This window comes from Acipenser ruthenus, chromosome 17, assembly GCF_902713425.1.
Source record: "Acipenser ruthenus chromosome 17, fAciRut3.2 maternal haplotype, whole genome shotgun sequence".
Taxonomy (NCBI): Eukaryota; Metazoa; Chordata; class Actinopteri; order Acipenseriformes; family Acipenseridae; genus Acipenser; species Acipenser ruthenus.
In genome coordinates, this window is record NC_081205.1 from 5,513,576 (window position 1) to 5,538,241 (window position 24,666).

The 24,666-nt window shown below is 36.5% G+C and overlaps 1 protein-coding gene and 1 long non-coding RNA gene across 12 annotated transcripts in view; one reads left to right on the plus strand and one right to left on the minus strand.

The window, feature by feature from the left end:
• Positions 1 to 991: 991 nt before the first annotated feature.
• The window catches only part of LOC131697925 (uncharacterized), a 38,403-nt gene continuing 14,728 nt past the window's right edge, over positions 992 to 24,666 (plus strand). Inside the window, exons 1-2 of the long non-coding RNA XR_009307551.1 lie at positions 992 to 1,114; positions 8,848 to 8,929. This is a non-coding gene — a long non-coding RNA (uncharacterized LOC131697925). The remainder of the gene's footprint in view (positions 1,115 to 8,847; positions 8,930 to 24,666) is intronic.
• LOC117423437 (RNA binding protein fox-1 homolog 3) overlaps positions 5,859 to 24,666 on the minus strand; it is a 374,971-nt gene continuing 356,163 nt past the window's right edge. For 9 of the 11 annotated variants that reach the window (XM_034039231.2, XM_058989872.1, XM_034039233.2 and 6 more), the window contains 5 exons: positions 21,104 to 21,236; positions 20,602 to 20,641; positions 18,930 to 18,997; positions 16,865 to 16,943; positions 13,462 to 14,616 (listed from right to left, as the gene is read on the minus strand). In XM_034039231.2, coding sequence (XP_033895122.1) covers positions 14,572 to 14,616; positions 16,865 to 16,943; positions 18,930 to 18,997; positions 20,602 to 20,641; positions 21,104 to 21,236 — 365 coding nt within the window. In that variant the 3' untranslated portion in view covers positions 13,462 to 14,571. Of the gene's footprint in view, positions 9,351 to 13,461; positions 14,617 to 16,864; positions 16,944 to 18,925; positions 18,998 to 20,601; positions 20,642 to 21,103; positions 21,237 to 24,666 lie in introns of those variants that run through there. The other 2 variants (XM_034039226.3, XM_058989873.1) reach the window with 2 other exon arrangements.

The window sequence follows — 24,666 nt, forward strand, 5'->3', positions numbered from 1 at the left end:
GCCTCAGTTATACTAAAATAAAGCCCTAAGTTTTTGGTTAGTATTTTCTTTTTTTTTTTTGTTGGTTTCGTGTGTGATGAGTTTGATGGTCTCAACCAAGTACTGGCAGTGGGTATGAGTCCTCATACTATTAAAACCACCACACTATTTTGGACAGTCAAACACAATTGTAAGTCCCAGGACTGAATGGCAGTCAGTTCCATTGTCATTTAGCACAAAATTCAGTCAGATATCAAGGTCAGTATTGAGCCCCTACAAAGCCAACCTGCTTGCCCTGGGTTTGGTAACCAGGGACTTGCCTCTGGTGTATTTTGGGATCTGTCCTTCACCACCTAGAGTTTGTTACATTATTAAAGCAGGATCACACCACACCAATTTAACAAAGTACAGTGTATTCAACAGGGTTTTTTTTTTGTGAATTTTAATTTGGTGTTCATGAAAGTTGCCACAACATATTTGAAACCAGGTTCATTATTCACCTGTGACAGTTGTTTTACCATTGTGAAAAAAAGTTGTCTGTTTGATTTTTATCAGTCCTTCATTATAAAATTGTACCCTAGTAAAAGCATAGCAAAGTGTAATGAAGCATAGTGAAAGCATAGGTAGCCTACTGTAACCATAACAAAGAATAGCTAAGTATGGTAAAGCATATTAATAAACATGGCAAACCAGGATAAACTATGTCAAATGCATAATACGGGAAAGGCGCAGTAAAACTGCAAAATACCGTTGTAAACTTTTATAAGGGTACCTTAAATATACAATAGGTTGATGGTTTAGCAGTACCCTATGAACAGTAAGCAAGTGGGTGAGAAAATGGGAAAGACAAAGTGATCATTTGATAAGGAATGATAAAGACTAGAAAAAGTTCTAAACACTGTAAGAGCGTGTATGCCTTTGAGTCTGAGGGTGATTATGCTGACGTTGTCCAGCTGGAAGAATGACCTCGAGGACGGATGACGACACACCCCTGCACAGGTGTTCCAGGTAATGCAAGCAAGATGGCCGCATGTTGAGTTTGTGCTGTTGAAGAACAAACTTTTGAGTTTGCAATGCATATCCTTGCTTTTCAAGTTTTGAGGGGAATTTGAGTATATTGATAGCAGCTTGTCAGGTGAGTGCGCGTTTTGTTTTCAAAAGCCGGCTTGCTTTAATATATATATATATATATATATATATATATATATATATATATATATATATATATATATATAGAGATTGTTGTGCTCGTGGAATGCGCTGCCTGTATTCATGTTTGTATTTAAATAACTTTTCAAGTTGAGACTGTGCTAGCATGTAGCTGTTTTGTGAATCTATTGATATTTACTGTTTAGTTTTTGTAGATTTAAAATTTTAGCAGTACGGTATGTACACAAAACACGGGTTCAGGCGTCAAAGTTAAAGTTTTTCTTTACTGTGGTATATTTTTGCAACTATTTACAAGTTTTACAGGTAGTCAAAGTGAAACGTTGTAACAGCGTTCGGCAGGTCTTCCTAAAAAGCAGACTTCAAAGGGACAGCTGACAATGGTCCGTTATTATTCGTGGCAAATGTAATTTCCAAGTCCCCCCTTGACCTAATTTTGTGAAGACTCTGCATAAAAATATGTGGATAATGCATCAAATGTCTCCCAATACCACATTAAATTCTCCATTTTATTATTATTTATTATTATTATTATTATTTATTTTAAATCCGTTATTATATTGATCCTTTGTCTTCATTATGTGGACGCTAGCAATTTTATAATGCATTCCATATTTACTGTCCGCTCAAGCAGCCACTTTGTGAACACTTGTAGTTGGAAGTAGTGTAGTTAATTAAGCTCATAGTAAAACATGTAATGATCCAGACTGCTTCGCAATGGGAGTCTTACATCCCTGTTATGCAGTGCATACTACAATTGCTTAGCTTCCACATAATTAAATCGTAATATCGATTACATTAATAGTTTATGAGAGTTCAATATGTGTCCTGAGCTCATTTTTGTTTTTTATTATAATTTTTTGCATGGTATAACCCAGTAAAGGAGTATTTTTTCCCTTTGCTTTGTAATGTAGCAACTGGTTACATTTCACTTGATTTGATATTCAGAGTTGTTGTTATCGTTGGCAGTAGGGGGCGTCTGCAGATCTATTTCAGCCACTTTTCTCCTGGCACAATATAAATACCACAGAGAAAGAGAGGTACGCTTTGAACACTAGATGAAAACAGTCATTTTTTTAATTAAAACATTATTTAGACTGCAGTTAAGAAAGCTATTCACTACAGCTTCAAAAATATTATTTATTAATTATTATTTTTTTTTTACAAAAAAGGGGATTTATTTTGTGGCATGAATTGCCAAGTATAATTTAAAAAGAAAAAAGAAAAAACTCAACAAAGCAGTTTTGTACTAAACCAGAAAAGCAATCCAAAATTAATTTACCGCCCCACTGATTACTATTAATGCGTTGCAAATTTCTTTTACGTTGAGCTGCGATGAAATGATAGTTCGGTTGTAACCTGGTATATCCATCTGTAATTAACACAAGCATTACATTTCACTGAGACCCATGTGGCATTTTAATAGCTTCCTGATTGAGGAAGTCTTTTTTAAATTTTGTATTAAACGACCTTTTTTAAAAAAAAAAAAAAATAAAAAGAAAAAACACTGTCCAATTCAAGCCAATATGATATATATAACAAACAAAATGGATCAATGCCATTGCGCAAAAACGACATTATTTTTGTTTGTGTTTTTTATATTATTCTTTTTATTCATGACTTGTATTCTAATATATATATATATATATATATATATCTCGTATAAACTGGTGGTTAAAATAGTCGTGTCAGTAAAGAATTACTGGTGGTGTGACATGTTTTGCCCACTTTTTCCTCACTCAACCCCCTTATTTACTGAATATCTTGGTAAAATGAGTTTAGCAGCTAAGCCATCTTACAAGTACAGTGGGATCCTGAAATGTTACCCATTCTTAGGAATATAGAAGCAGCAGCCGGTGCTTTTTCTCACACTCCTTGTCCTGTGTACCCATTTGTTCTCCTTTATTTATATATTTTCTAATTTTATCTGTTCTAAATGTATAAAGCATTCATGGCATGTCTTCCTCTTTTTGTTTGATACTTTACATTTGCTTTTGTAGGTATTAACATCCTTTTAAATGATCAATTATCCTCTTGTTTATTAAAAACTAAAATATTTGCTAAATTCTCATCTTTTGTAAAACTACCATTAGTGCTTTAGGGAACATCTTCATGTAAGATGCAGGTGACGTTTATTCTTTGTTCATTATTTATTTTGTTTCATTATAATTTAATTTATTCTCTAATTGTTTCTTTCTAACTTACTGTCTTAATTTGTTCCCTAAGGGCTTTATTCTTGCTCGCTAACTTAATTTTGTTCTTACTGTGTAACTTACTGTCTTAAGTTTGTTCTAAGTTACTTTAGTTGTTTCTTTCTGACTAACTGTCAGTTACTTTATTTATTTCTAAGTTTCTAATTTGTTGTCTTGATTTATTTTTCTAACATAGAGAGAGGGAGAGGGAGGGAGGGAAAAACACGCACTCAACAAACAAACATTACATTGATAAATAAACACCACAGTTGTGGTTCAGGTTGTGTGTTAAGAATATTATCCAGTCTCAATCTGTCCCTACATATTGTACAAATAATTCATTCAAGTACAAGTTAGTATTTTACATGGGTGTTCTCTGGCTAGCTCAGTTGGTAGGGCATTGGCCTCTGATTCCTGGAGTAATTGGTTCAAGTCCCACATGAGACATGTGTTAATCCCTCATTTAAAAAATATTGTTTAATTTACCTTACAGACCTATGAGGTTTGGATTTGCATCCAGTTCAAGTCACAAATTAAACCAAATTGAGCATCACAACTTATCCCCAGGTCCACATCACAAAATGTAATAATGTATTTCACGCAGCAGGTGAGCCAGCTTCACTCTTGGTGCACTGTGATAATTCAGTGAAATGTTGTGCTGTAGACAATGATAGGCTTTTCACAAAAGTGAGGTGGCACAGTGGTCTAATTCACTAGCATCCTGTGCTGTTTCTCCTTTGGGTACTGGGTTCAAATCCAGCTGATTCCTTTCTTTATTTTCAAAGAAATTGGTTATTTAACCTTTATAGTCAGTGTGAAACAAACGCTTTCTCATGGGAGCGGGTGGTGCAGTGGGCTGATCCCACAACCTTCTATCCCCGAAGACAGTGGTTCAAATTCAGATCCCAGAGGTAAGTAATGATGGTTGTGTTTTCACAGATGGAGGCAAAGATCTGCCCTGCAGAGGGAGGTAGGAGAGGATAGAAAGGTGGGGGTCTGGCCCCTCTGCCCTGAAGGAGAGTGGAAGGTGGGTGTGTTGCCACCTGAGAGAAGAGGAAGGAGGCACACAGTACTTTATTTCCACAAGTCTCTCTTAAAGATTCATATTACAAGCACATTCAATACATTCTCTTAAAGATTCTTATTACAAGCACATTCAATACATTCTCTTAGATTCTTATTACAAGCACATTCAATACATTCTCTTAAAGATTCTTATTACAAGCACATTCAATACATTCTCTTAAATATTCTTATTACACACATTCAATACATTCTCTTAAATTCTTATTACAAGCACATTCAATACATTCTCTTAGATTCTTATTACACACATTCAATACATTCTCTTAAAGATTCTTATTACAAGCACATTCAATACATTTTCAGTCATCACTCTATTACTGATTCCACATATAAGAATCTTTAAAAGAGACTTATGGAGATAAGTACTGTTTGCCTCCTTGCTCTTTTCTCAGGTAGCAACACACCCACCTTCCACTCTCCTCCCTGGCGGAGACCCCCCCCTTTCTATCCTCTCCTACCTCCACAGGGCAGGTCTTCTCCTCCTCCTTCTCCTCCATCTGCGGAAGCACAACCAATATCATTACTTACCTCAGGAACTCACCTCTGGGATCTGGATTTCAACCGCTGTCTTAAGGGACAGACGGGCATGGGATTAGCCCACTGAACCACCAGCTCCCACTGGAAAGCTTTATTCCACACTGAATATAAGGTTAAATAACCCTTTTTTAAAAAATATAAATAAAACGAATCAGCGGGATTTGAACTCCACCCCCCAAGGAAGAACAGTACAGCATGGGGGGGGGGGGGGGGGAGGAGCTGGATTGGGTGTCATCATAATGCAATGCATTTGGTTTTCCATATGTCCCCATATAAAGACAGTTGTTTTTTTTTCTGTCCCCATATGAGGTTGCCATCCATGAAAGGGTTAAATAAATAAGTGTAAACATAAAAAGACTTGAAAAAGTGTCTTGTTGTTCAAAGCAGTACTTGAAAGAAGGGTGAACAATACCCTAGTGTACAGCTGCCGATGCTCTTTGTTCTTTTGGAAAAGGATTGTAAAGGAAACTGGGTAGATATGCTCATGTAGCCTCCAATAGATGGGGAGAATACCAGATTTCATGTATAAGCTATAGATTTATCCTTTTATGATGTAATACTTGATGTAACTTGATTATTCCTTTTGCTTTTTGGAAAATAAATCAATGAATAATAAATAGCCTTCAAGAGCTGGGTTCAGGCAGTCACTTTGCAGGTGTTTATGCTTCTCCTACTATTCATTATTACATTAAGAAATGCCAAAAGAAACTCTGTAATTCAATGACAAACTTTGAAGTAAAGCTTCTTGTGGAAACTTTGTCATTTAATTAGTTTTGTTTTCTTTTCAGCATGTCTTAATTTATCTCCAATGAGTGTTTTATAATACTATACTTCAGCATTTCATGCCTTTCACTAGCTTAACAGATATTATTGTTGAAGAAAGACAAGTTATTCTCGTTGAAGAAAGAAATGTTTATTAATAATCAATAATAATAACTTTATAATAAATAGTACTGTTCTTCTGAAGCACATTAGAAGCATACAGAATGAGAAAGAAAGGAGTTTTACAATACAGTTCTGGAAGAGGAGGAATAGTTATTTTGTTAATGTATTATATATTTTTTTAATTGGAACAATTGCAAAAATGAGAGAATTATAAACTTTTTTTGCGCAGGGACAGTAAAGCACATGGAAATGTTCTATAATACAGGTTTAAGGAAGGGGGTACAGAGGGAGGGATTATGTACAGTGGGAATACAAAAATGAGTCTTTATCAATAAGCACACAGACAGTGTGGGACGGGCTTCTTTCTGGGAGGACAGCCTGTTAGTCAAACCACAGGAGGGGGAGGGTGGTAAAAGTAAAGGTGGGACAGCCTCCATTTTAAATACACCTTCCACTCGATATATCGTGGGTGTTGGGGTCCAATACAAATCCGCTATATATCGAGGGCTGCGATACAGCGAGAGAGCCATAGAAAAACAAATAGGCCAATAACAAATACTGTACAATCACTCCCTCGTTTTATCGGGTCCAATATAAATCCTCTACGCAACCCGCTTTTTCTCATTTTCCGTATAAAAAGCAGCACACCGTTTTAATTTGTACTGCGGAGGGGAATTCATTCGAATCAACTAAAGTCTCCAATTAATTTCATGAATCTTCCTCTCCTTTCTCAAATGCCCAAACCTGCTGCATTGAACGAATATGATAAGAGTATGATATTAATGCTTTGTTTTTAATTTTTATATATTTTTGTTTGTGTTGTGCAGTACAAAATAAAATGAACAGTAATTCTAAGTGAAATTGTTTATGTATAGTGCAACTAAGGCATGCGCAGTTAAGACAGTAAAAATGGGGAGCCAACTCCAGGACCGCGATATATCCGAATCCGCAGTATAGCAAGGGGCGATATAACAAGGGGTGGGTGCATCTTTCAAACAGAACTTTGTGTATAAAGGGCCATATTCACTAAAAGATAAGAATGTGCAAAGGTAAAACATTTGTTAAACCTTTTTAAAAAATATTTGTCATTGTTTCCCTGTATTTCTACTTTCTCCTTCCCCTTTTTTATGATGTTTTCAATTGTATACTTAAGAACAGGTGCAGTCAGCAGAGGCACAGATCACAGTCTCACATGACTGGAATGAAGGAATCAAACACAACACACAGACAGCTAACATTCCATAGGGCTCAGTGCACATAGCTGAAAGCCAGCTGCAATTCAGGGAGACCATGACAATGTTGGAGAAAAACAATGATTTCAAGAACAGCATACAAAAAGTAAAGGCATGGGTAAAAAAAGAAATACACAATGAAACAGCATTTGAAATGATGCACTCTTTAAACAATGTCTCATGAAGAACAGAACAAGAGAAACTGGCTCAGACATGCACATTCCTATCTTTTACTGAATGGGTCACAGTATACCGTATTAAAATGTACCATGTATAGTCTTTATAGTTTACTGTTTAAATACAAAAAAATATACAATTTACATAAAGTATTAGTGTTTTAATTGCATTCCACAGCAAATGAAATGTAATGTATGTAAACATGTTTCTAACACCTATTATTCAGGACTGAAAATCGAAACCTCTTTTGAAATTCCAGGCTTTCTCTTATTTCATCATTCAGCAAAAATTTACCTTTGCCAAAAAACAAATCTGATTCTCTAAGCACATCAGTAACATTACCGGGATGCATGTGGTGCTTCTTATGTTCTTTACTGTTTTAAAACTAACATGGGATTTTCATTTTATACCTGGTGGAGTTGTAACAAAGGAAAACTGGGTTTTATTGGGTGTAATTCAGTCGTTGAACATTATATCTCCTTTCCAACATCACGCTTTTCATTTCCAACCTTGTTCCTTTTTCATAAAAACCTCATTAGTCTCTCGGAATACATCGGGCATACTGCTCTGTTTTGTTAATTTAAATCTGAGGCCAGTCATACCAACACCTGTATTTAGAAAAGAAAAAAAAAAAAAGATGCCAACTGGTGTAAGTGCTTGTAAAATCTGTTCCTTTTTGAGGACTATAGCAGAGGCAGCAATATCACAATCTATTAGCCACTTATCTTTAAAAGTATATGTATATTTTAAATACAACTTGGAAACATTCTTGCCTTTTTCCTTCTCATCAAAAGAGTTTTTACTAAGGGCCAACAATATAGAAAGTTAAAGCTGTCTCTCAGAAACGCCAAATCTGGGTTTCAATATCAAAGCCGATGTGAGGCCTTCATTCTCAATCCCGGGGCAGTACGCAGTCTTTCAACTTGCAGTCTGACTTAACTGATGCCACAGGTTGAGTCCTCTGAGAGGAGAAATATTAGCAGGTAATTATTTCCCAGCAGGTACTGCAATCGCTGCTGCCGGTGGAGTGCAGGTGGCTGGTACGAGAAGGATACAGTAATGGGAGCTCAAAATTGCTTAGCAAATGCAGAATTGCTGGGGGTTGCACGAGGGAATAAAGGATTTTCCCGAAATGGATGATATTATTTTCCCAGGTCTGTTAGTTCCTATGTTGTATCTGACTGTCTTGTGCCGGGTTTCAAAAGGCTTGAGGTGTCTACATAATTGCTCTGTATAGGAAGGACCACCAAGACTCTCAAAGCTGTGCAAGTGTTTTAAAGAAGTGTGGGCAGCTCAGTAGTTAGAGCTGCTGGTTCTGAGATCAGTGCTTATTGGAATTACAAACGAGTATAGGAAGTTTGTGGATCTATTTTTATTTTGATTCATCATTAATGATGTGTTTTAATTGAATTTTAAAAAATCACATTTGCACACAGATTATTGCATGAAATTATATTTTCTGAAAATACTGTATGGCAAACATGTTAACACTTGTAGCCCTGTGGACTAATAAATACAATACAGCTATGAATGAATAACGTCACAAATACTCTTCAGTACACTCAACTTTCCTTCTTATCCACCATAAACAGGTGCAGATTATGCAAAGGCCCAGGTTGTTGTTATATTTGCAAAGAGGATCTTGGCATCACATGAATGAATGAATGAATGAAGGTAAGGTCTGTCTATCTATACCCTAACTATATAAGGTCTGTAAGGATTACCTTTTGAAATAGTCTAGTCTGTGCCCTGTCAGGGTGGTAGATCTGCAGATCAAGGGGTCCTCCTCCAGTCTTTTAAAACTTAAAAAAGTTTATTTTATAAAAATAAAAAGTTATGACTTTAGGGTTAGGACCCAGTGCTTTCTTTCTCCTCCTAGCAAGGCTGTCCCACGTGAAAGTAAACCTGCACCACACCTTTTAAACATGTTTTTATGTTATTTTTTTCATGTTCTCATCACAGTACTTGCATAATCTTCGCTCCGTCCGTCTTTCAGCCTTGGTAGAAGGATTTTTCTTGTACTTTCTTGTTTCTGTTCTTTTAGAGACCTTTTGGGCGATGTCCACTGCTCCATATTTTTTGTTTAGTTTTTTTACTGGAATCAGAAAATGATAAAAAAAAGAAGATAGATAGAAGGTAATTTTTAAATTCAATACTTTTTTTGTTGCAAATTCAGATTCTTTCAAGGGACAAGCAGCCTGAACACAGATGTGATCAGATGTGATCTTGAGTGAGTTCAGTATCAATTTCTCTAAAGCTGCAGTGTTTATTCTCACAGATGTGTGCTGAAGTGATGAATAGTTAAACTGAAATAATTCCATGTTGATTTTGTCTGGTATTGAAGTTCACTAATGGTGCTACAATTTTAATATATTAAAGGCCTGTAAAAACACAGTTAAAATGTTATTTGTCATACCCTTTCTCCAATTGACAGCAGTTTTTTTTTAAATTAAAACTATGCATTAATTTTCTTACAGTATCAGTTATTGATCTAGCTTTGCAAGCACTTCATGCGTTCAGTTGAGGTAATTAACTTCTGTATCTGACGGTTGGTTTTTATTTCATGTCATGGGGAGTTCAGGAGATTGTGCAGATGGCTTGGAGAACATGTGTACAGTGCTGACCTATGCTAATATTCTTCTGTAGCTGCAGTGTCTGACCTTTTAATCAATCAAGTACCCTTCTGTACCATTTGCTAACCCAGTGCTTTTTTTAATCTAGTGCACATGCTGTATGCCTGAATTAACTCCCCAAATAGGTCTTTGAAAAGCCTCTTGTTTACTTTCTATGCCTCAGATATTAGTAGTTCACATACTGTGCTCAGGAAATGAACTTGGACAGGAAAGTTCAGAGGAATAAAAGGGGCTAGAAAAATCATCAATCCTGGTTAATACCTTTGCTGTGGGAATAAGTTGAAAGACATCTTACAGTAGCATACATTGTCTGCCTATTGCTGCTTTCGTTTTATACCGAAGAAGGGATTAGCCGTAACAGTAGTCTGCTTGATACAAGTTTTATTATTTCACCTCTCTATTTCAGTTTTTTGTTATGTAGATGTGTTATGAACCATAAGTTCTGCATTAATTCTTTAGTGCCAGTAATTCAAAACCAGTCACATATGAACTATAAGATATTAAGTTAATATGAATTAATTCTTGGTACATTCCATACTTATTTTTATAATATTAATGTATCATACATTGTCCCAGCTTTACGAGAAACATGCATCCCAGACCATGTTTTTAAATACTCTCCATATATGTGTCTCCACTAAATCTTTGTCACCAGGTATATTTGAAATGCATGTAATATGCATTAACATACTGTGTGCAATTATGTTTGAATTAATGATACTTAAAATGAAGTGCTACCCTTTACTTTTATAGGCATGTCCCTTGACAGAATGACACAGTAGTAAATCCCAAGTTGTTATTACAGTTAGGTAGGGTATATATTTAACAATTTAAGTTTCATGTATCCTGCAATTTAAAAAGAACAACAAATACACCATCTTTTTTCCCCCTCGTCGTTATGAACGGGTACCAAATGCCCTTTTGTGCAATGAGCAAATTCATAAAAGTGAAAATACATACATACATTACATAGAATATGTTCAGCAACATGTAAACAGTATAGCAAATACATTTTAGACCACAGAACAGAGCAGCAATAGATATCAAAGAAAAAGACCATGGCAAAGGCTTGGCAAATATTTTCTTTTACAAATATCTTGCCAGAATAAAAACAGAATATTTGAGTGGACTTAAAAGGGGGTTTGGAGAAGCACAATTATAAATGTCTTTTTTTTTTATATAAATAAAAATCCTCAATGAACTTTATACTTGCAAAATCACATCTCTTCATAGCATGGGGATCATAGGGGCCACAAGGGGCCAGTTAGTACCAATTAGCACTTTTAGGATTGGATTTGGCTCACAGAAAGCTTACCTTCCAACACCCAAATCTTAAATTCTGAGCTACAGCTATAACAACGTAGAGAAATGTTCCAGCTAATGCCTTCGACCAAAACATTTGGGTATGTGTATTTTTGGTTGAAATTTAAACACCCTTTTTCCCTCTTTTTTTTTTTCCAACTGATGAAAGGACATTGCAACAAAATGTTGGTCCTCTTCAATAAAAACATGAAGTACTAATTTGTAAAAAGGAACTGCAGTTCAACATTTTATTTTGGGACCGGCAGGTCCGTGGAGCCATAATTCTAATTATTACATCCAATTAAACTGTTAATAATTTGATTGCTTACTGTAGCATGCAAGAAAGACTGGGGAGGGGGGTGGGGGTCACCAAATCAATTAAAAAACTTCAGAATTCATTTAGTTACTTGCTTTCCCTGTTTTCTCTCCAAAGGTAATTCCAAAAACAAACATTTTCCTAGTCAGGGTGTAAAAAAAAAAAAAAATGCAGCATTGTTGTAATGAAGTATGAATGGGTACAATACTGTTGCTAAGCTACTGTGTCAAATACTGTTTCTTTTATTATTTTTGTAAGGGATGAATACAAAGGTTTTATTGCATTGAAACAATCTGCATAGCCAGTCCAATTCGGTTAAACTATAAATAACTTCAAACTACTGTAGATCGTTTCAGAATACAGTAGGTATTCACTAGATGGGTACTATAACAAAATAGCTGCTTTTTAAATTCAATGCCGAATGTTTTGACGAGAACTTTCTCAATGCCTTCACTCAATAAGGGACTGAAAAAAATCCATGAAAACAAAAATTTAGCATTAATGTGGAATAATGTGCAACAAACCATAATTATGCCCTATATTATTGTTATTATTATTATTATTATTATTATTATTAGTAGTAGTAGTAGTAGTTGTAGTCATAGTATTTGAATCGACCCTAAGCCAGGAAGTGGAGAGAAAAAAAGCCCTTTATGTATTTTTGAATTAATAAACTATTTCACTTTGTAGTGGTCTTAGCCACATTTTTAACTAAATAGAAAAGCCATTTACAATTGTGTACATTTACCTCTTAATTCCAATAAGCAGCCTTTTTCCCTATTGGTTATTGTCACACAGTGTATACTTAGAATAATAATGTATACACACAATAATATAAATAATGTATACCTCAACAACACACACTTCACAGAATGATTTCATCAGAAACATCTAGAAAGACATTGGTTATCTCCCTTCTTCAAAAAAGCTATACATAATGTTGCTTAAAGCCTTTTTCATAGTTATATAAAAAACGCCCTGTGTAATTCTGCAATATTGGAAGTATATAAAAGGAAGAACATGTTATTGTCTAAGTCATTTTTCAATTTTTTTTTTTTAAATATAATGATAATACCAGAACAAGTTTTACATACTAATACATACGTTTTGAAATACTGAATACTATAATCGAACATAAATAACTCTTGGGATAAACCGTGCAGCAGATCCATGTATCCAGATTCTTGAACTCTCGTTTGACCCGCCGGAGAAAATGTTATGTCTGGAATAATAAACTATGGTAAAAGACTCAGAAGGCTATACTATATGGAGTTAGTCTAGTGTATCTCCAAATGAGATCAGTGGTCATCGACGCTCCAGCGTTATCTTTAATCTCTAAAGTATATTGCCTTGGATTTCAGTTTCCTACAGCGCTCTTTTTTACTCCCTGTTGCAATTCATTTGGAGTGGGCTGTCTCATAAGTGTTTGTGACTAGCTTGCTTACATTCAAAGGGAAGATGATCAGCCTCTTCTCATTTATGCAGCTCACTTTCTTTTACTTCACCCTCTCTCTAAAGAGCAATGTTTTTAACATCAGACAGCCACGTCTAACTGATTACCTAGGGCTCTTTTCACCCACAAGTATTAGGTGTTGTATTTCTTAAACGAGCTGCATTGTGGATTTCATTACTCATGTGGAGGGAAGTCTAGTATTCGATCTAATGAACCTACATGGGACTTAACTCCCATATGTTGTGGAGAGGAAATCTACCATCTGAGTATCACGTAGTGTACAGACTCCTTTTCTTTTGTATATAAAAAAAAGTAAAATCCTTGAATTGGATTAAATTTATTTGGATCCCACGTGTATTTGAAATGGGCTTTTCCCAAATTAACTATAGTCAGTGCTTCATGTAGGCAGACTAGTAGCCCCAAATCAATTTACTTATTAGCTGGTAGTAAATACAGATGGATCCCCCCCCCCCCCCCCCCCCCCCACCCCACACAAGGGTAGCTGCTCTTTAAGTTTTTGCACATAATAAACAAAATAGCTACTGTATTTGGTTTGTGGTAGAGATAATAACCAGTGAATAAAACACAAATCCTGCATAACCAGCTGTGGTAATAGAATACCTCTTATCCTGTGCATCGATGTCTCTTTTCTAACTACTGTACTTTTGTTACTATAGCACCAGCACTACAGCTTGCTGTGTTTGTTTACATATGTATATATATATATATATATAAACACACACACACACTGTATGTAACATGGTCTGATGTTAAGTAATAGACTCTGCAGTGAACAGGCTCAGAAAGATGGCATTTTGTACTGCTTCTCCCCCCCCCCCCCCATGGTCATAAAGGAGGTAGAGCAGAGACCGTTTTTTCCTACTGCTTTACATATCACGGCAGTAATATTTACAGATCACATCGGTGACAAACCTTGTTGCTGAAATGGTAATTTAATAACACAGGTCTGGTAGTGTCCAGAGCTCCTTTGTCACGTCAGGTAATCAAGGCCTTGTATTTAGCCGTGGACTTGCAATAATAAAAACTGATCTGAACCTTAACCATTCCGTCTCCACTATCAATACCATTAACATTTCCCCCTGAAGTTTTTCATACCTAGACCTGTTTTTCCCTGCTTGGTGTTGCCTTTGTCCACATTGTTTTACACTGTCGCACAAGTGTCTACGAATGATGTTCATAATCACATGACCTTAGCTCCAACACTGATACCTGTTAAATACGTAATGCATACGGCTTTTGCACCATTTTGCAGCCTTCAATAGGAATTGACTCCAGTCTACCCATACATCTTTCTGAGCGAGCCCATTTCAGAGTTTCCAGGTTCTGCATCAACTCTCCTCCCCCTCCCTGCATTGAAGTGCTGGGTCAGCCACACAGTAAGATGTGAACAAACATAGAAAATGCCAAGAAACAAAAAGAACTCAACACAGTTAGAAATAAATAATAATAATAATACTACAATGCTATTGAAATAGCTTGAGGGGTTGGCGTTGTGACCCGGAAGTGTTTGTTTTCCATGGAGGAGGAGTGTTGTTTTTGTTTTGTTTGTTTAGTTTGTTTTTAAACCGTTCAGGTGGGTTTGTTTCTCTCTCTAGTACGGGGTGAAGCGGTTGTACCCTCCTCTGTATAGGCTAGCCTGCAACATCAAAGATGAAAAAAGCCAATCAGTATTGAGAAGAAAAATTGGTCCTCCTTTTTTTTCATTATTGTTTTTTATTTATTTTTTTTTTTTAAATAACTGTCTTCCCTTTTCAGTTTGCATCCTTATACCAGGCAGAGCTGGCAAAGGAGTGTGTGGGGGTGCAGGTACAGTGTACACTAATGTGAAGGGGCTTTTTAAAAAGTTAGTTTGTTCATTAAACTGTAGTATTAAAATAATTGTGCCAGGACAGTGTCATATGTTGAGAAACGGGGCACCCAGGATAGTGGGTATATGAGGCAACACTAATGCACCACATTCCTGATACCCCATGGTATTTCCTTCCTATGGCTCCCTGGCACTACACATCTAATCAAACTGTTCATTAAACTGAGCAACTAGGGATCTGAGTGGGGATTTGGTAGTGAAACTGACAAAGCACTAAAACATGTCTTAAAATATGTACATTCCATTGGAATCCATTATGTATTTTTGATTACTTGGATTCTATTTCCTTTGAAGTTGCATGAATTTACGGCCATTATTTTAAAGGTTTGCTTTATAAACATCACAAAATGAAATATAATATTCTGAAGCGAGTAGTCAAGACACCTAAAACAGCATCTACGCAATGGTTTCGAGTTGCTTATTTTAAAAGATCTGAATCAAACTGAAGTGTCTCAGTGCCATGCCTGCGGTGCTGAAAAGTCATTTCTTGCTGTGCTTCGGTAAACCAGTATAAACAAATCTACACAGTTCTTTTTTTTTTTTTTTTAAAGCATCGCCTCGAGGGCTAACAAGAAATCTTCAAAGTCTATATTCTCCTCAATTTATGGAGAAGGGAGCCTTTTTGGTTCGGCACAGATTGTATAACCATGCGTTCAAAATTGCAAAAAGATTTTCTGCAACCTCTAAGGAACTCATTATTTAACTTTTTTTTTTTTAATTAAAAAAATATTAAATTTTCCTAAAGAACTATTAATTAAATATGATTAAAGAATTAAAATAGTCAGTCCTCTTTTTCAAGTGTGCTATCCTAACATCTATAGTGGTGTTGCACAGCAGTAGATACTGTACTAGCATCATGTATTCACTACCAATTCAGCCTCCTCATTATCCCATGCAACCCAGGGGGAAAACTTGATCTTTTTAGGGGTGCAGAAGAAGTGTTTTCTTTTGTTTGGGGGTGGGGAAACTTCAGCAGAAGAAAGGGAAGACAATTAAAAAAAAAAAAAAAAAAAAGAAATCAAAACTTTAGCAACAGAGGCCACAGTTTTAATTAAGTAAATGAAAGGAAAGAAAATTGTCTTAATGAAAGCTTTTAGCTAGCAGCTGCACCGCGGATCTAAAAAAAAAAAAAAAAAAAAAAAATTCACACGAATGTTGGCTCGGCAAATTCAAATCGTTTGTCTAAAGGAGAGCGCTTGTCCTGGGTAGGGGAGGTGGGGTGCGATGGAATCTATTTTTTTTTCCCTCTCTCTTTAATCTCCCACGGCACGCCGCTGCACTCGCGTGATGATCATTAATCTTAAAGAAATTCACATGCTTTTTTTCTTCCACCCCCACACGGAAAAGAAACCAAATTGTACATTTTGTTTCATCTTTGATGTTAGCTGCACAAGCTAGCTAAAAACTAACATTAACAGACGCCCTGGATAAGGGCGTCTGCTAAGAAATAAATAATAATAACTGCAACCCTGCATTTCACGTGTAAAAAAACTAAACAAAAAAACCTGCCATTTATGCATCTGTTTTAGTGGCCAACATTTACTAAAGTGGCAACTCTAACAATGGCTCAAGCACTACCTGAAAATACTGTCAGTCAAACATGTTGGTACACTGTGTATGTCAGTGTATGTCATTATACTATTTACTGAAATGTCATACACAGTTTCAAGATGCTCATTTACAGGATCAATTATTTTACTAGGTTACTACAACAGACGCGCCCTAATATATTTGCCTCCTAAAATATTGTATGATGTTTTGAACAGCAGTTTATTAATAAGCAGATCTTCAGCAAATGGCTCCACCTACTGGAAGTTGCATTCACTGAATTAAACCGCACACATTTTTTAATGTTATATACTGGTAAATCCAGTATTGAAAAAATCATGTTCTCCAGATAAAAAAAAACAAAACAAAAGACTTGTTACCACACTGGTATTGTCTCCTCTTTTACAGTTTCCTTTTATTAAAAAAACAAAAACGTATTGGCTATTTGTTTTTAAATGTATTCACTTACCATAGTTCCAACACTGTATGTGGCAGCTGGTCCAATTGTGTGATGATAGGGGTCGGCTGTTGCATAGACTCTACCATAACTGAAATAAAAAGAGGATTCTTAGTTTTCAACATGTTCTCAGGGAAAGAGATGGGGTAGTAATAATAACGTATTACCATGTATTCCCCTTCATTCAATTTTAATGGGATATGTATATATCACAGTGCTACTTGTAGTAGTTACAGTTTATTGTAATGGCATCTTCACTTGGCATGCAGTACATTACTAGTTCCAGCAAATTAATGCATTTAATTTAAACAAAAAAAACACATTACGGCTAACTTGCCTACCTTTTGATTCTAACTGTATTTGTGCCTAGGTGGTGATGGCTGGTGAATGAAAACTGTCATTTTGCTATCCTTTTTTAAAGAGAATTTCGGTATTTCTTCTCAAGGGGAACAAATATACACCCACGGTACAGTATGTAAGTAGCAAATCAAATTCAACTTGGCCAGCATTTCACTGGCTTTGTGTTTGTGTCTGTGTGTGGTCCTCTCACCAGTTTACGCCTGCACGTTTGTTGTTTACTGTTGCTGCAATGTACTACTGAATCTTTTCATTGTTGGTGGTTTGGAACTAATCCTTCCAATTTCCTTCTAAGATTTGTTTGTTTTATTTATTTATTTTCAAACTCAGGCTTGCAAATGAGGGTCTGTAGGGAGCAGATAAGGTTCTCGCAGCCAAGGACTAAGGGCAGAAAATGAGCAAGGGAAAAAGAAATTGAAAAAAAGAGATTTTGAAAATACACTGACTGGACCCAAACGTCTTTATTATACAGCAAAATAATATCAGATTGAATTGTGTTTTGTCATCTTGGATTAAAACATCAAAGGACAGTCCTGTGCCATTCCCAAGTTACTTTTTCTTGTGCTCGTAGTTTTTATATTGGCAAGAGTGTGCTGTGGCAATGCCCCCATAATTTCATTGGTGTGCAGTAAACATGTGAGTTACTTCATACATGAAATACCCCAAATCTACAGGCATGCAACTCATGACCAATGGACAGTTTTTAAAACCTAAATCCACATTCCATGTGGAAAGCAAAGGGTTAAAGCGATTACCATTTTAATAATGAGTCTGAATACAGAAGGCATCTTTATTCTATTCTGCTAAAAAGGACAAACTTTAGTTGTGTTTCAGTTTACACAAGTGGTTATAGTAAATGCCTAAACTAAAAAAAAAAAATCCTTGTGTCTTGTCCAAAATTTAAAGCACATGTTCAGTAAAATCAAATTTAGAAAACTCCACTGTTTTAAAATCATGGATATTTTCATATGCAGAACCCAGAGCGTTCCGGGCTCTGTAAATTGTGTAAGATATTTCAAATAACAAACATACAATTACTTTAAAACAGAATGGGAGGTAAAAGAAAACACAAGATTAAAATAGCTTGCAGAATAATGCTGCTGTCCAATATTGTGTGCGCGGATATCCGTTGCTCATATTTTGAGCTGCCGTGAGTTCTGATAAATCTCACATTATCTGGGTCTTCAGGCTTCGAGGCATGGCGTACGTTATCAGAACTGACACGCTCAATCTCTTCGCGATTAGATCCCAAGCTGCCGTGATCCAGCCTGACAGAGCTCTCGAAGGTTCGGATAAATCACTGATTGCACGCCAAACGACACTACCCAAACCCTATGGGCTAAAAGCCAAGGCTTGCATTAGCAAAACTGCCAAGTCTTCCGATTTATATACACAGAGGGACTATAGGTTTAGATGGTGATCCAAAGTGTCGGAATTATTTCAGCAGGTGATTGTGGTCTGCAATAGTGATGCAGCAAAAAAAATACCACATGCAAATCTGAAATAAGTTTCTCCCATTTTCTCTTAACAGCCTTGTTTGTTGCCACTGTCTACCAGGATTTCCAGTAACTCGCTGGTTTGTTGGTGACTAACAGGAATTTAGTTGGTTTCTGGATGGCTTCCATTGCACCAGGGTTTACAAAACACAATCCGGCACATGCTCACAGATGCTAGAATTATAGTGCAGGAGCCTCTCTTGGGTTGTCTGGACAGCTCTTACCTGTCGCTGTAGGCAGCTGCAGTGGCGGCAGTAGCTGGCTGAGCGTATCTATAAGCTGCGTACCCACCCTGCAAACAAAACAGCAACTTTAATGCATTCTGATTGATGGATGGTTTTGATTTATTTTCTTTTGTCATTTTTTATGAGTAAAAAACAAAAAAAAAACATTATTTTTGCCTTTAACTTCATGTCCAAAATTGTTTTTTAATCTTATGCACAGTATTTATTTTACCAGGAGTGAACCGATCGATACAATAGCCATAAAAAAAAAACAACTAATATTACATCTCTGGTACTACCAATAAAAGGCAAAAACGCGATGAGAATATTGTGTTTTTTCACACTAATCAAAAAATGGTTGGGGTAACTGAAATTGTAATGGTATGCTGGAAGGTGTAGAGACTGCAATATCCCTTATAAGATAAGGCAGTTCAAAATGAGTGCCAATCGGGGTGGGGGTGGGGGGGGCTGTGAATCCAATCATAAGAGCCAGCCCTAATGTACATGCGCTGTATATTAGCACATCTGATTCTTGCTTTTTGCCTTTGTAATTAGTCACACAGCTGTGTTCTAGGTGAGACCACTGTGTTTTATATTGCACAACCCTCCCTCTCTGTGCCTGGGATGGTAAGAGAGGGTATTCCCAGCGAAGGTTAGTAGTGGAGGATGTAGTTTGCTGTGATTAACGTGTTTTTCATGAATGCGTTGGGTCCTGTTGATGCATCTGGCAGGCTGCCACTATTAGATTTAACTCAAAAGCCATTGTTTTACAGCTTGATAGGTAAAAGAGAAGATTGATATCAGTCTTCAAGGAGATTAGTGCACCAGTGACAGGGCTGTGGTTTCATTTCTTGGTGTTTGCTGGGGATATGGTATCCACATATTAATTGTTCATTGCAGAGGTACGTACCAAGTTAAAGGCAATACAATATTCATTCAAAAACATTGTTCTGAAATGAGATGCAATGTTTACAGTGATTCAGGCATGGATACAACACAGGTGCACGCAGAAACAGTTAATTTATTTCTGTTAACATATAATTGACATGTATGGTATTACAATAACTCTTGGCTTGACTTGTATACAGAATCAGAACTTCCCTGAGTGCGGGTGCATGGGAAAATGAAAACTTAAATGACAAAATAGCCAGAGGATTTCAGTGCAAACTTGAGAAAATACAGTATGTGGGGCACTGCCAGAAACTACAAGTAAGCAGGGTACTTGCAGACTATCTGGCAATGCCAGAGATGAAGGAATTGCATTAAAGCAAAGGGGCACTTCCAAGTAACCCTTGTAAAATAGGCTGCCATATATTCAGGACCTGATTGGAACAAAATTGTGTTTTGTAAAGATTCATTGGTTCCGCATTTGGCCAGCCATCAGAATCGGCTTAATTGCAGACTCTGCTATCTCAGTCGTAGCAAGGTCTCAGATCAGACTGGCACAGACCGGATGCAGAATGCCACAGAGGGGGTATCACACTTTATTATTAGAGTCCTTGGCACCGCTCACTGCTCAAGACCTTTTTGAGCTCATCAAGAGGAGCCAGGCAATGATATCACTTCAGAACAGTAATGCAGTTAGAAACATATAAGATGGTATGAATATTTATCCCAATCACTTCATTTATGTATTTTTTTTTTTTACATTAGCAAGCAGTTGTGTACTTACATAAATTTCTGCACCATAAAATCCATCTTGATAAACAACTCTATGGAAAGAAACAGAAATGCAATTCAATATATAACTAATTATTATTTCATGATGAAGCGAAAAAGGTGTGTGTTTTGACAGCTAGTATGCTTCCAGTATTGCACTGAAAATGGGGCTACATGAATTAAAAAACAAAAACAAAAATCTAACATGAAACAAGTAACATTTTGGTCTTGACTGATGTAGTACTGTTTTAATTATCTGAGCTTGAAATTATTCAGTGCACCTTAGGTCATGAAAACAGTTCATTTTTACATGCAGTGTACTTAAGGTTCCCAGGCTAATTCTCCACTGTCAATAACATGTAGCTACATGTTTTACATGGGTCTAAAACTAAGCACATAACACAACCTCTTCTGCAAAAATTGAAATAAGTTGAAACAGACCCAGTATCTACTGTTGGCTTGGAGGGAGTCTGTGGCGAGTGTGAGAATGAAGCTTGTGTTTTGAAGATACTCACGCTCCATAAGTGGGGATGGGCGGGGGGGGAGGTGCGGCACGGAACGTGTTGTACACTGCACGCCCCCGGCCTCTTAAGTGGGCTCCTCTGTATGCCACTGCCGCCCCTGTGGTTGGATAGGGGAAGCCAGTTACTGGGGAGAGAGTTAAAATGCAGCGTTAGACCACACAGCAAGTGTTCTTCCCTGGAGCAGTCATTACTGTGAAGGTCAGTCTGTACTGTACTGCTACTGTTCTGTACCAAAAAAGAGAACTACACAGGGCTGCTTGAAACCAGCAGCAATTGCTTCAGGGAGTTTCAAGATGCTAAAGCCCTGTTAGATAAAGGGAGTATCTACTGTACCCTTTGATTTAAGATGTAATATTGTATTATATTAAAGAAAGAGTACTAGTTAAGACAGCATTCTGGCACACAGGACAACAAAAAACATTTTCTACATTGTGTGCGTGTCAGAATCTAAGTTTACTGGCAATATCCCGCTAGTAGCAAATGGTTACTTAGGGTTCTAAAGGGTTTATTTAGACAGTTTAAAGTACAAAGTTTCACACCAAAAAAACAAACAAAAAAAATCAACAACATATCCACTCTTCACCCCAACATAGACTTGAAATAATTATTTGGCTTTTCATCCTTTTATGAGATGTGTAATAAAATGTATCATGGGCCACTTCAGTGTAAGCATTGGAACACATACCCATAAGAACCTGGAATGGCTTGCAATGTGAGTGTTACTTTCATCCTTTAGCTCAATACTTTTCAGCTATCCATTCGACAGACTAAATAAGGACATGCAGCTCAGACTGAATGGCTTCATAGCCTGAAGACAGATTGTTGAGTGCTATAATGCTGATCAAATTTACTGTGTCAGCAACCTAATTTAAATTAATGTTCGAATACTTTCAGTTCTGAGAAATGATGCATGAAACCAGAGAGTTTTGTTAATTTCCTACACCTAAACCTCATTGACCTTCCTTTCTTGTTGGTCAACCTCAGTGAAGATGCAGAGAACAGAAGAGATCTCACATGCTGTCAGGTTAATGCAGTTTCCTATTATGATTACTGCCCATTAGCAGTAGGCAGGGAATTAATATAATAGAACCCATTGCATGAAACATTTACCACAAATTAGGGGTATAACAACGTATTGTCTGTTTGGACTTTTTGTTATGAGCTTGGAGACCTTGGGGTTCAACCCCAAGCTCAGCCATTCTTTTTACTCCTAATTACTTATTTTACATCTGCTATAAAGGCGTTGGACTGTATTATTGTTTTTGTTTTCTTGACTATAGAAATTCTTTCCCTGAAGAGCTAAATGGGACAGACCCTATTAAGATATTCTAAAAGAAACAAACTGTTTCCAATCTCATTTGTACTGGAAATATAGATTTTTTTTGTATGATATAGTTTGTGATATATATGCAAGTTATCATGGAATGAATTATAGGTTAATGAGGTAAAGAACTTCAATAATAACCAATAAATCAAATACAATGTCACATTAAGCAGTCTGAACATTCTACTCTTAATTAAAAGAAAAAAGGCATTTATATGTACAGTGTGAGTAAATTCAACCAGGGCTTATGCAGATGCCTGACAAAATAATTTTATACACCTCGGTTTCAAAGCATACTTTTATCACGGCTTCTGTAGACATTACCCGAGTAGAAAATCACTCGTAATTATCAGCTTGGCCCTGTTCTTGACTACCTTTAGGAGGCTGGGCATGGAATCTATGAGGATGGCTGTCAAGATGGTACATTGATGTCTGTGTGTGGTGAAGTCGTCTCTGTGCCTTTTATTAAACCTGTGTCTCGAAACTTGTTGGATATCAAATAGAGGTGTTTTTGAGAATTAGTGTTTGCTCTTATATACCAGATAGGGGCACAAGAGGTTTCCCCCAAAAGAGTAAAAACTCTTGGGCATGTTAACTTTCTGCAGCCCCTTTCCAGTTGGAGAGCCTGACCCTTATGTATACACAAAGGGGTTTTAGCAGCCCTCAATTATACTATTTATCTCCTCAAGCAGTTTTACTTTTATGTCCGGACGAGATAGAATCCGGTAATAGAATTTTAAAGATGAACAGTTAATCTGAGCATTGGGACAGCTGAAAAACAGCTCAATCCAATCATGGGACGGATGCTTAATTATCCCCTTAATTTATCCTCCAACAATTAAAAGATCTATCTGCATGAATTAAGGTGGTAATTAGAGTTTGCCATTTCCAGGGCTGTCTTGGTTTAGTGCTTCCTTAACAAGTTTTACCCTCTTAAATGCAAACACAGGCTCGTACTGTATGTGAGGATTCATTCCTTTAGTAAGGTCTCATTTACTATAGGATTACATTGGTTTTAATGTCTGGTCAGCAATGACAAAGACCAGAGTGCGTGTTCACACAACAGGTACAGCAGGTGGATATTAATAGAAGTTCATGAGTACAGTGGACCCAGACTCTTATAGTGTAGGATTGTGGGTATCCTCTATGGAGGAAACACTCCATACCTTCGAAACCCATCCTGATTCAAATCTAGATTTCCTGCCACACAGAGCTGTCATGTCTAGATAAGGTTCACACCACAGTCTGACAGGGACAGCAGTGTCAAGCTGAACTCCAGAGTGACTGCCAGCATCCCAACAGGTCAAACCAAGTGTTGCTGTTTTAATGTTCCAGGGCACTGGCAGACTGCTGTGCTTTTCAGTTGTTTTTTTTTTCATTCAGATTGCATGCTAACCCCACACTTTTCCTTTCATGAAATTAAAACAAAACTGGTAATGTTACGAAAGTAGTAGAGAAAAAAAAACTCAAATTGCCCTTATATATTATAATCTTTGAATAACCTGGTTGGAATAAAAATGTGTATTATAAAGATGCGGTATAGCGCAAAAACACAAACTTACAAAATCAAAGTTCAGCATGAGAATTTGTAGTAGTATTAAAACTTCTTGTGGCTTCATAAACAGATGTGTTGTTCTGTCATTTGAACAGGGGGAAAGGGATGGGTTAAAAACACTCTTCCTAACACTAGCCTGGTTTAGGGTTCAGGGCAGATTCCATGGCTTCCCTGGAAGAGGTTAAAAGTAAGCAGTCTCCAGGCCTCATCCGTCATCCTCCTGAATGGGATTTGAGGACAATAAACCTGTAGCACCAGGATGAATGGAGACAAAGTGTGCTGTCACCACGACACGATTTATGGGGCCAAATTTCGCTGATCTCCCGCAAAGAAACGAGGACTGATAAACAGTGATTAATCGCCTTTACATCCCAAAGTATATTAAATCTAGCCATAATTATTCCAGAATAAATCCGCCGACAACTTGCCGAGGAATGGGGGGCTGGAAGCTTGAATTTTTATTCTCAGTATGTGTGTGTATGTATTTGTGTGTGTGTGTATAAAATATATATATATATATATATATATATATATAAAATAATAATATAAATATATATATATATATATATATATATATATATATATATATATATATATATATATATATATATATATATATATATATTTATTATGATGATGATGATGATGATGATGATGATGATGATGATGATGATG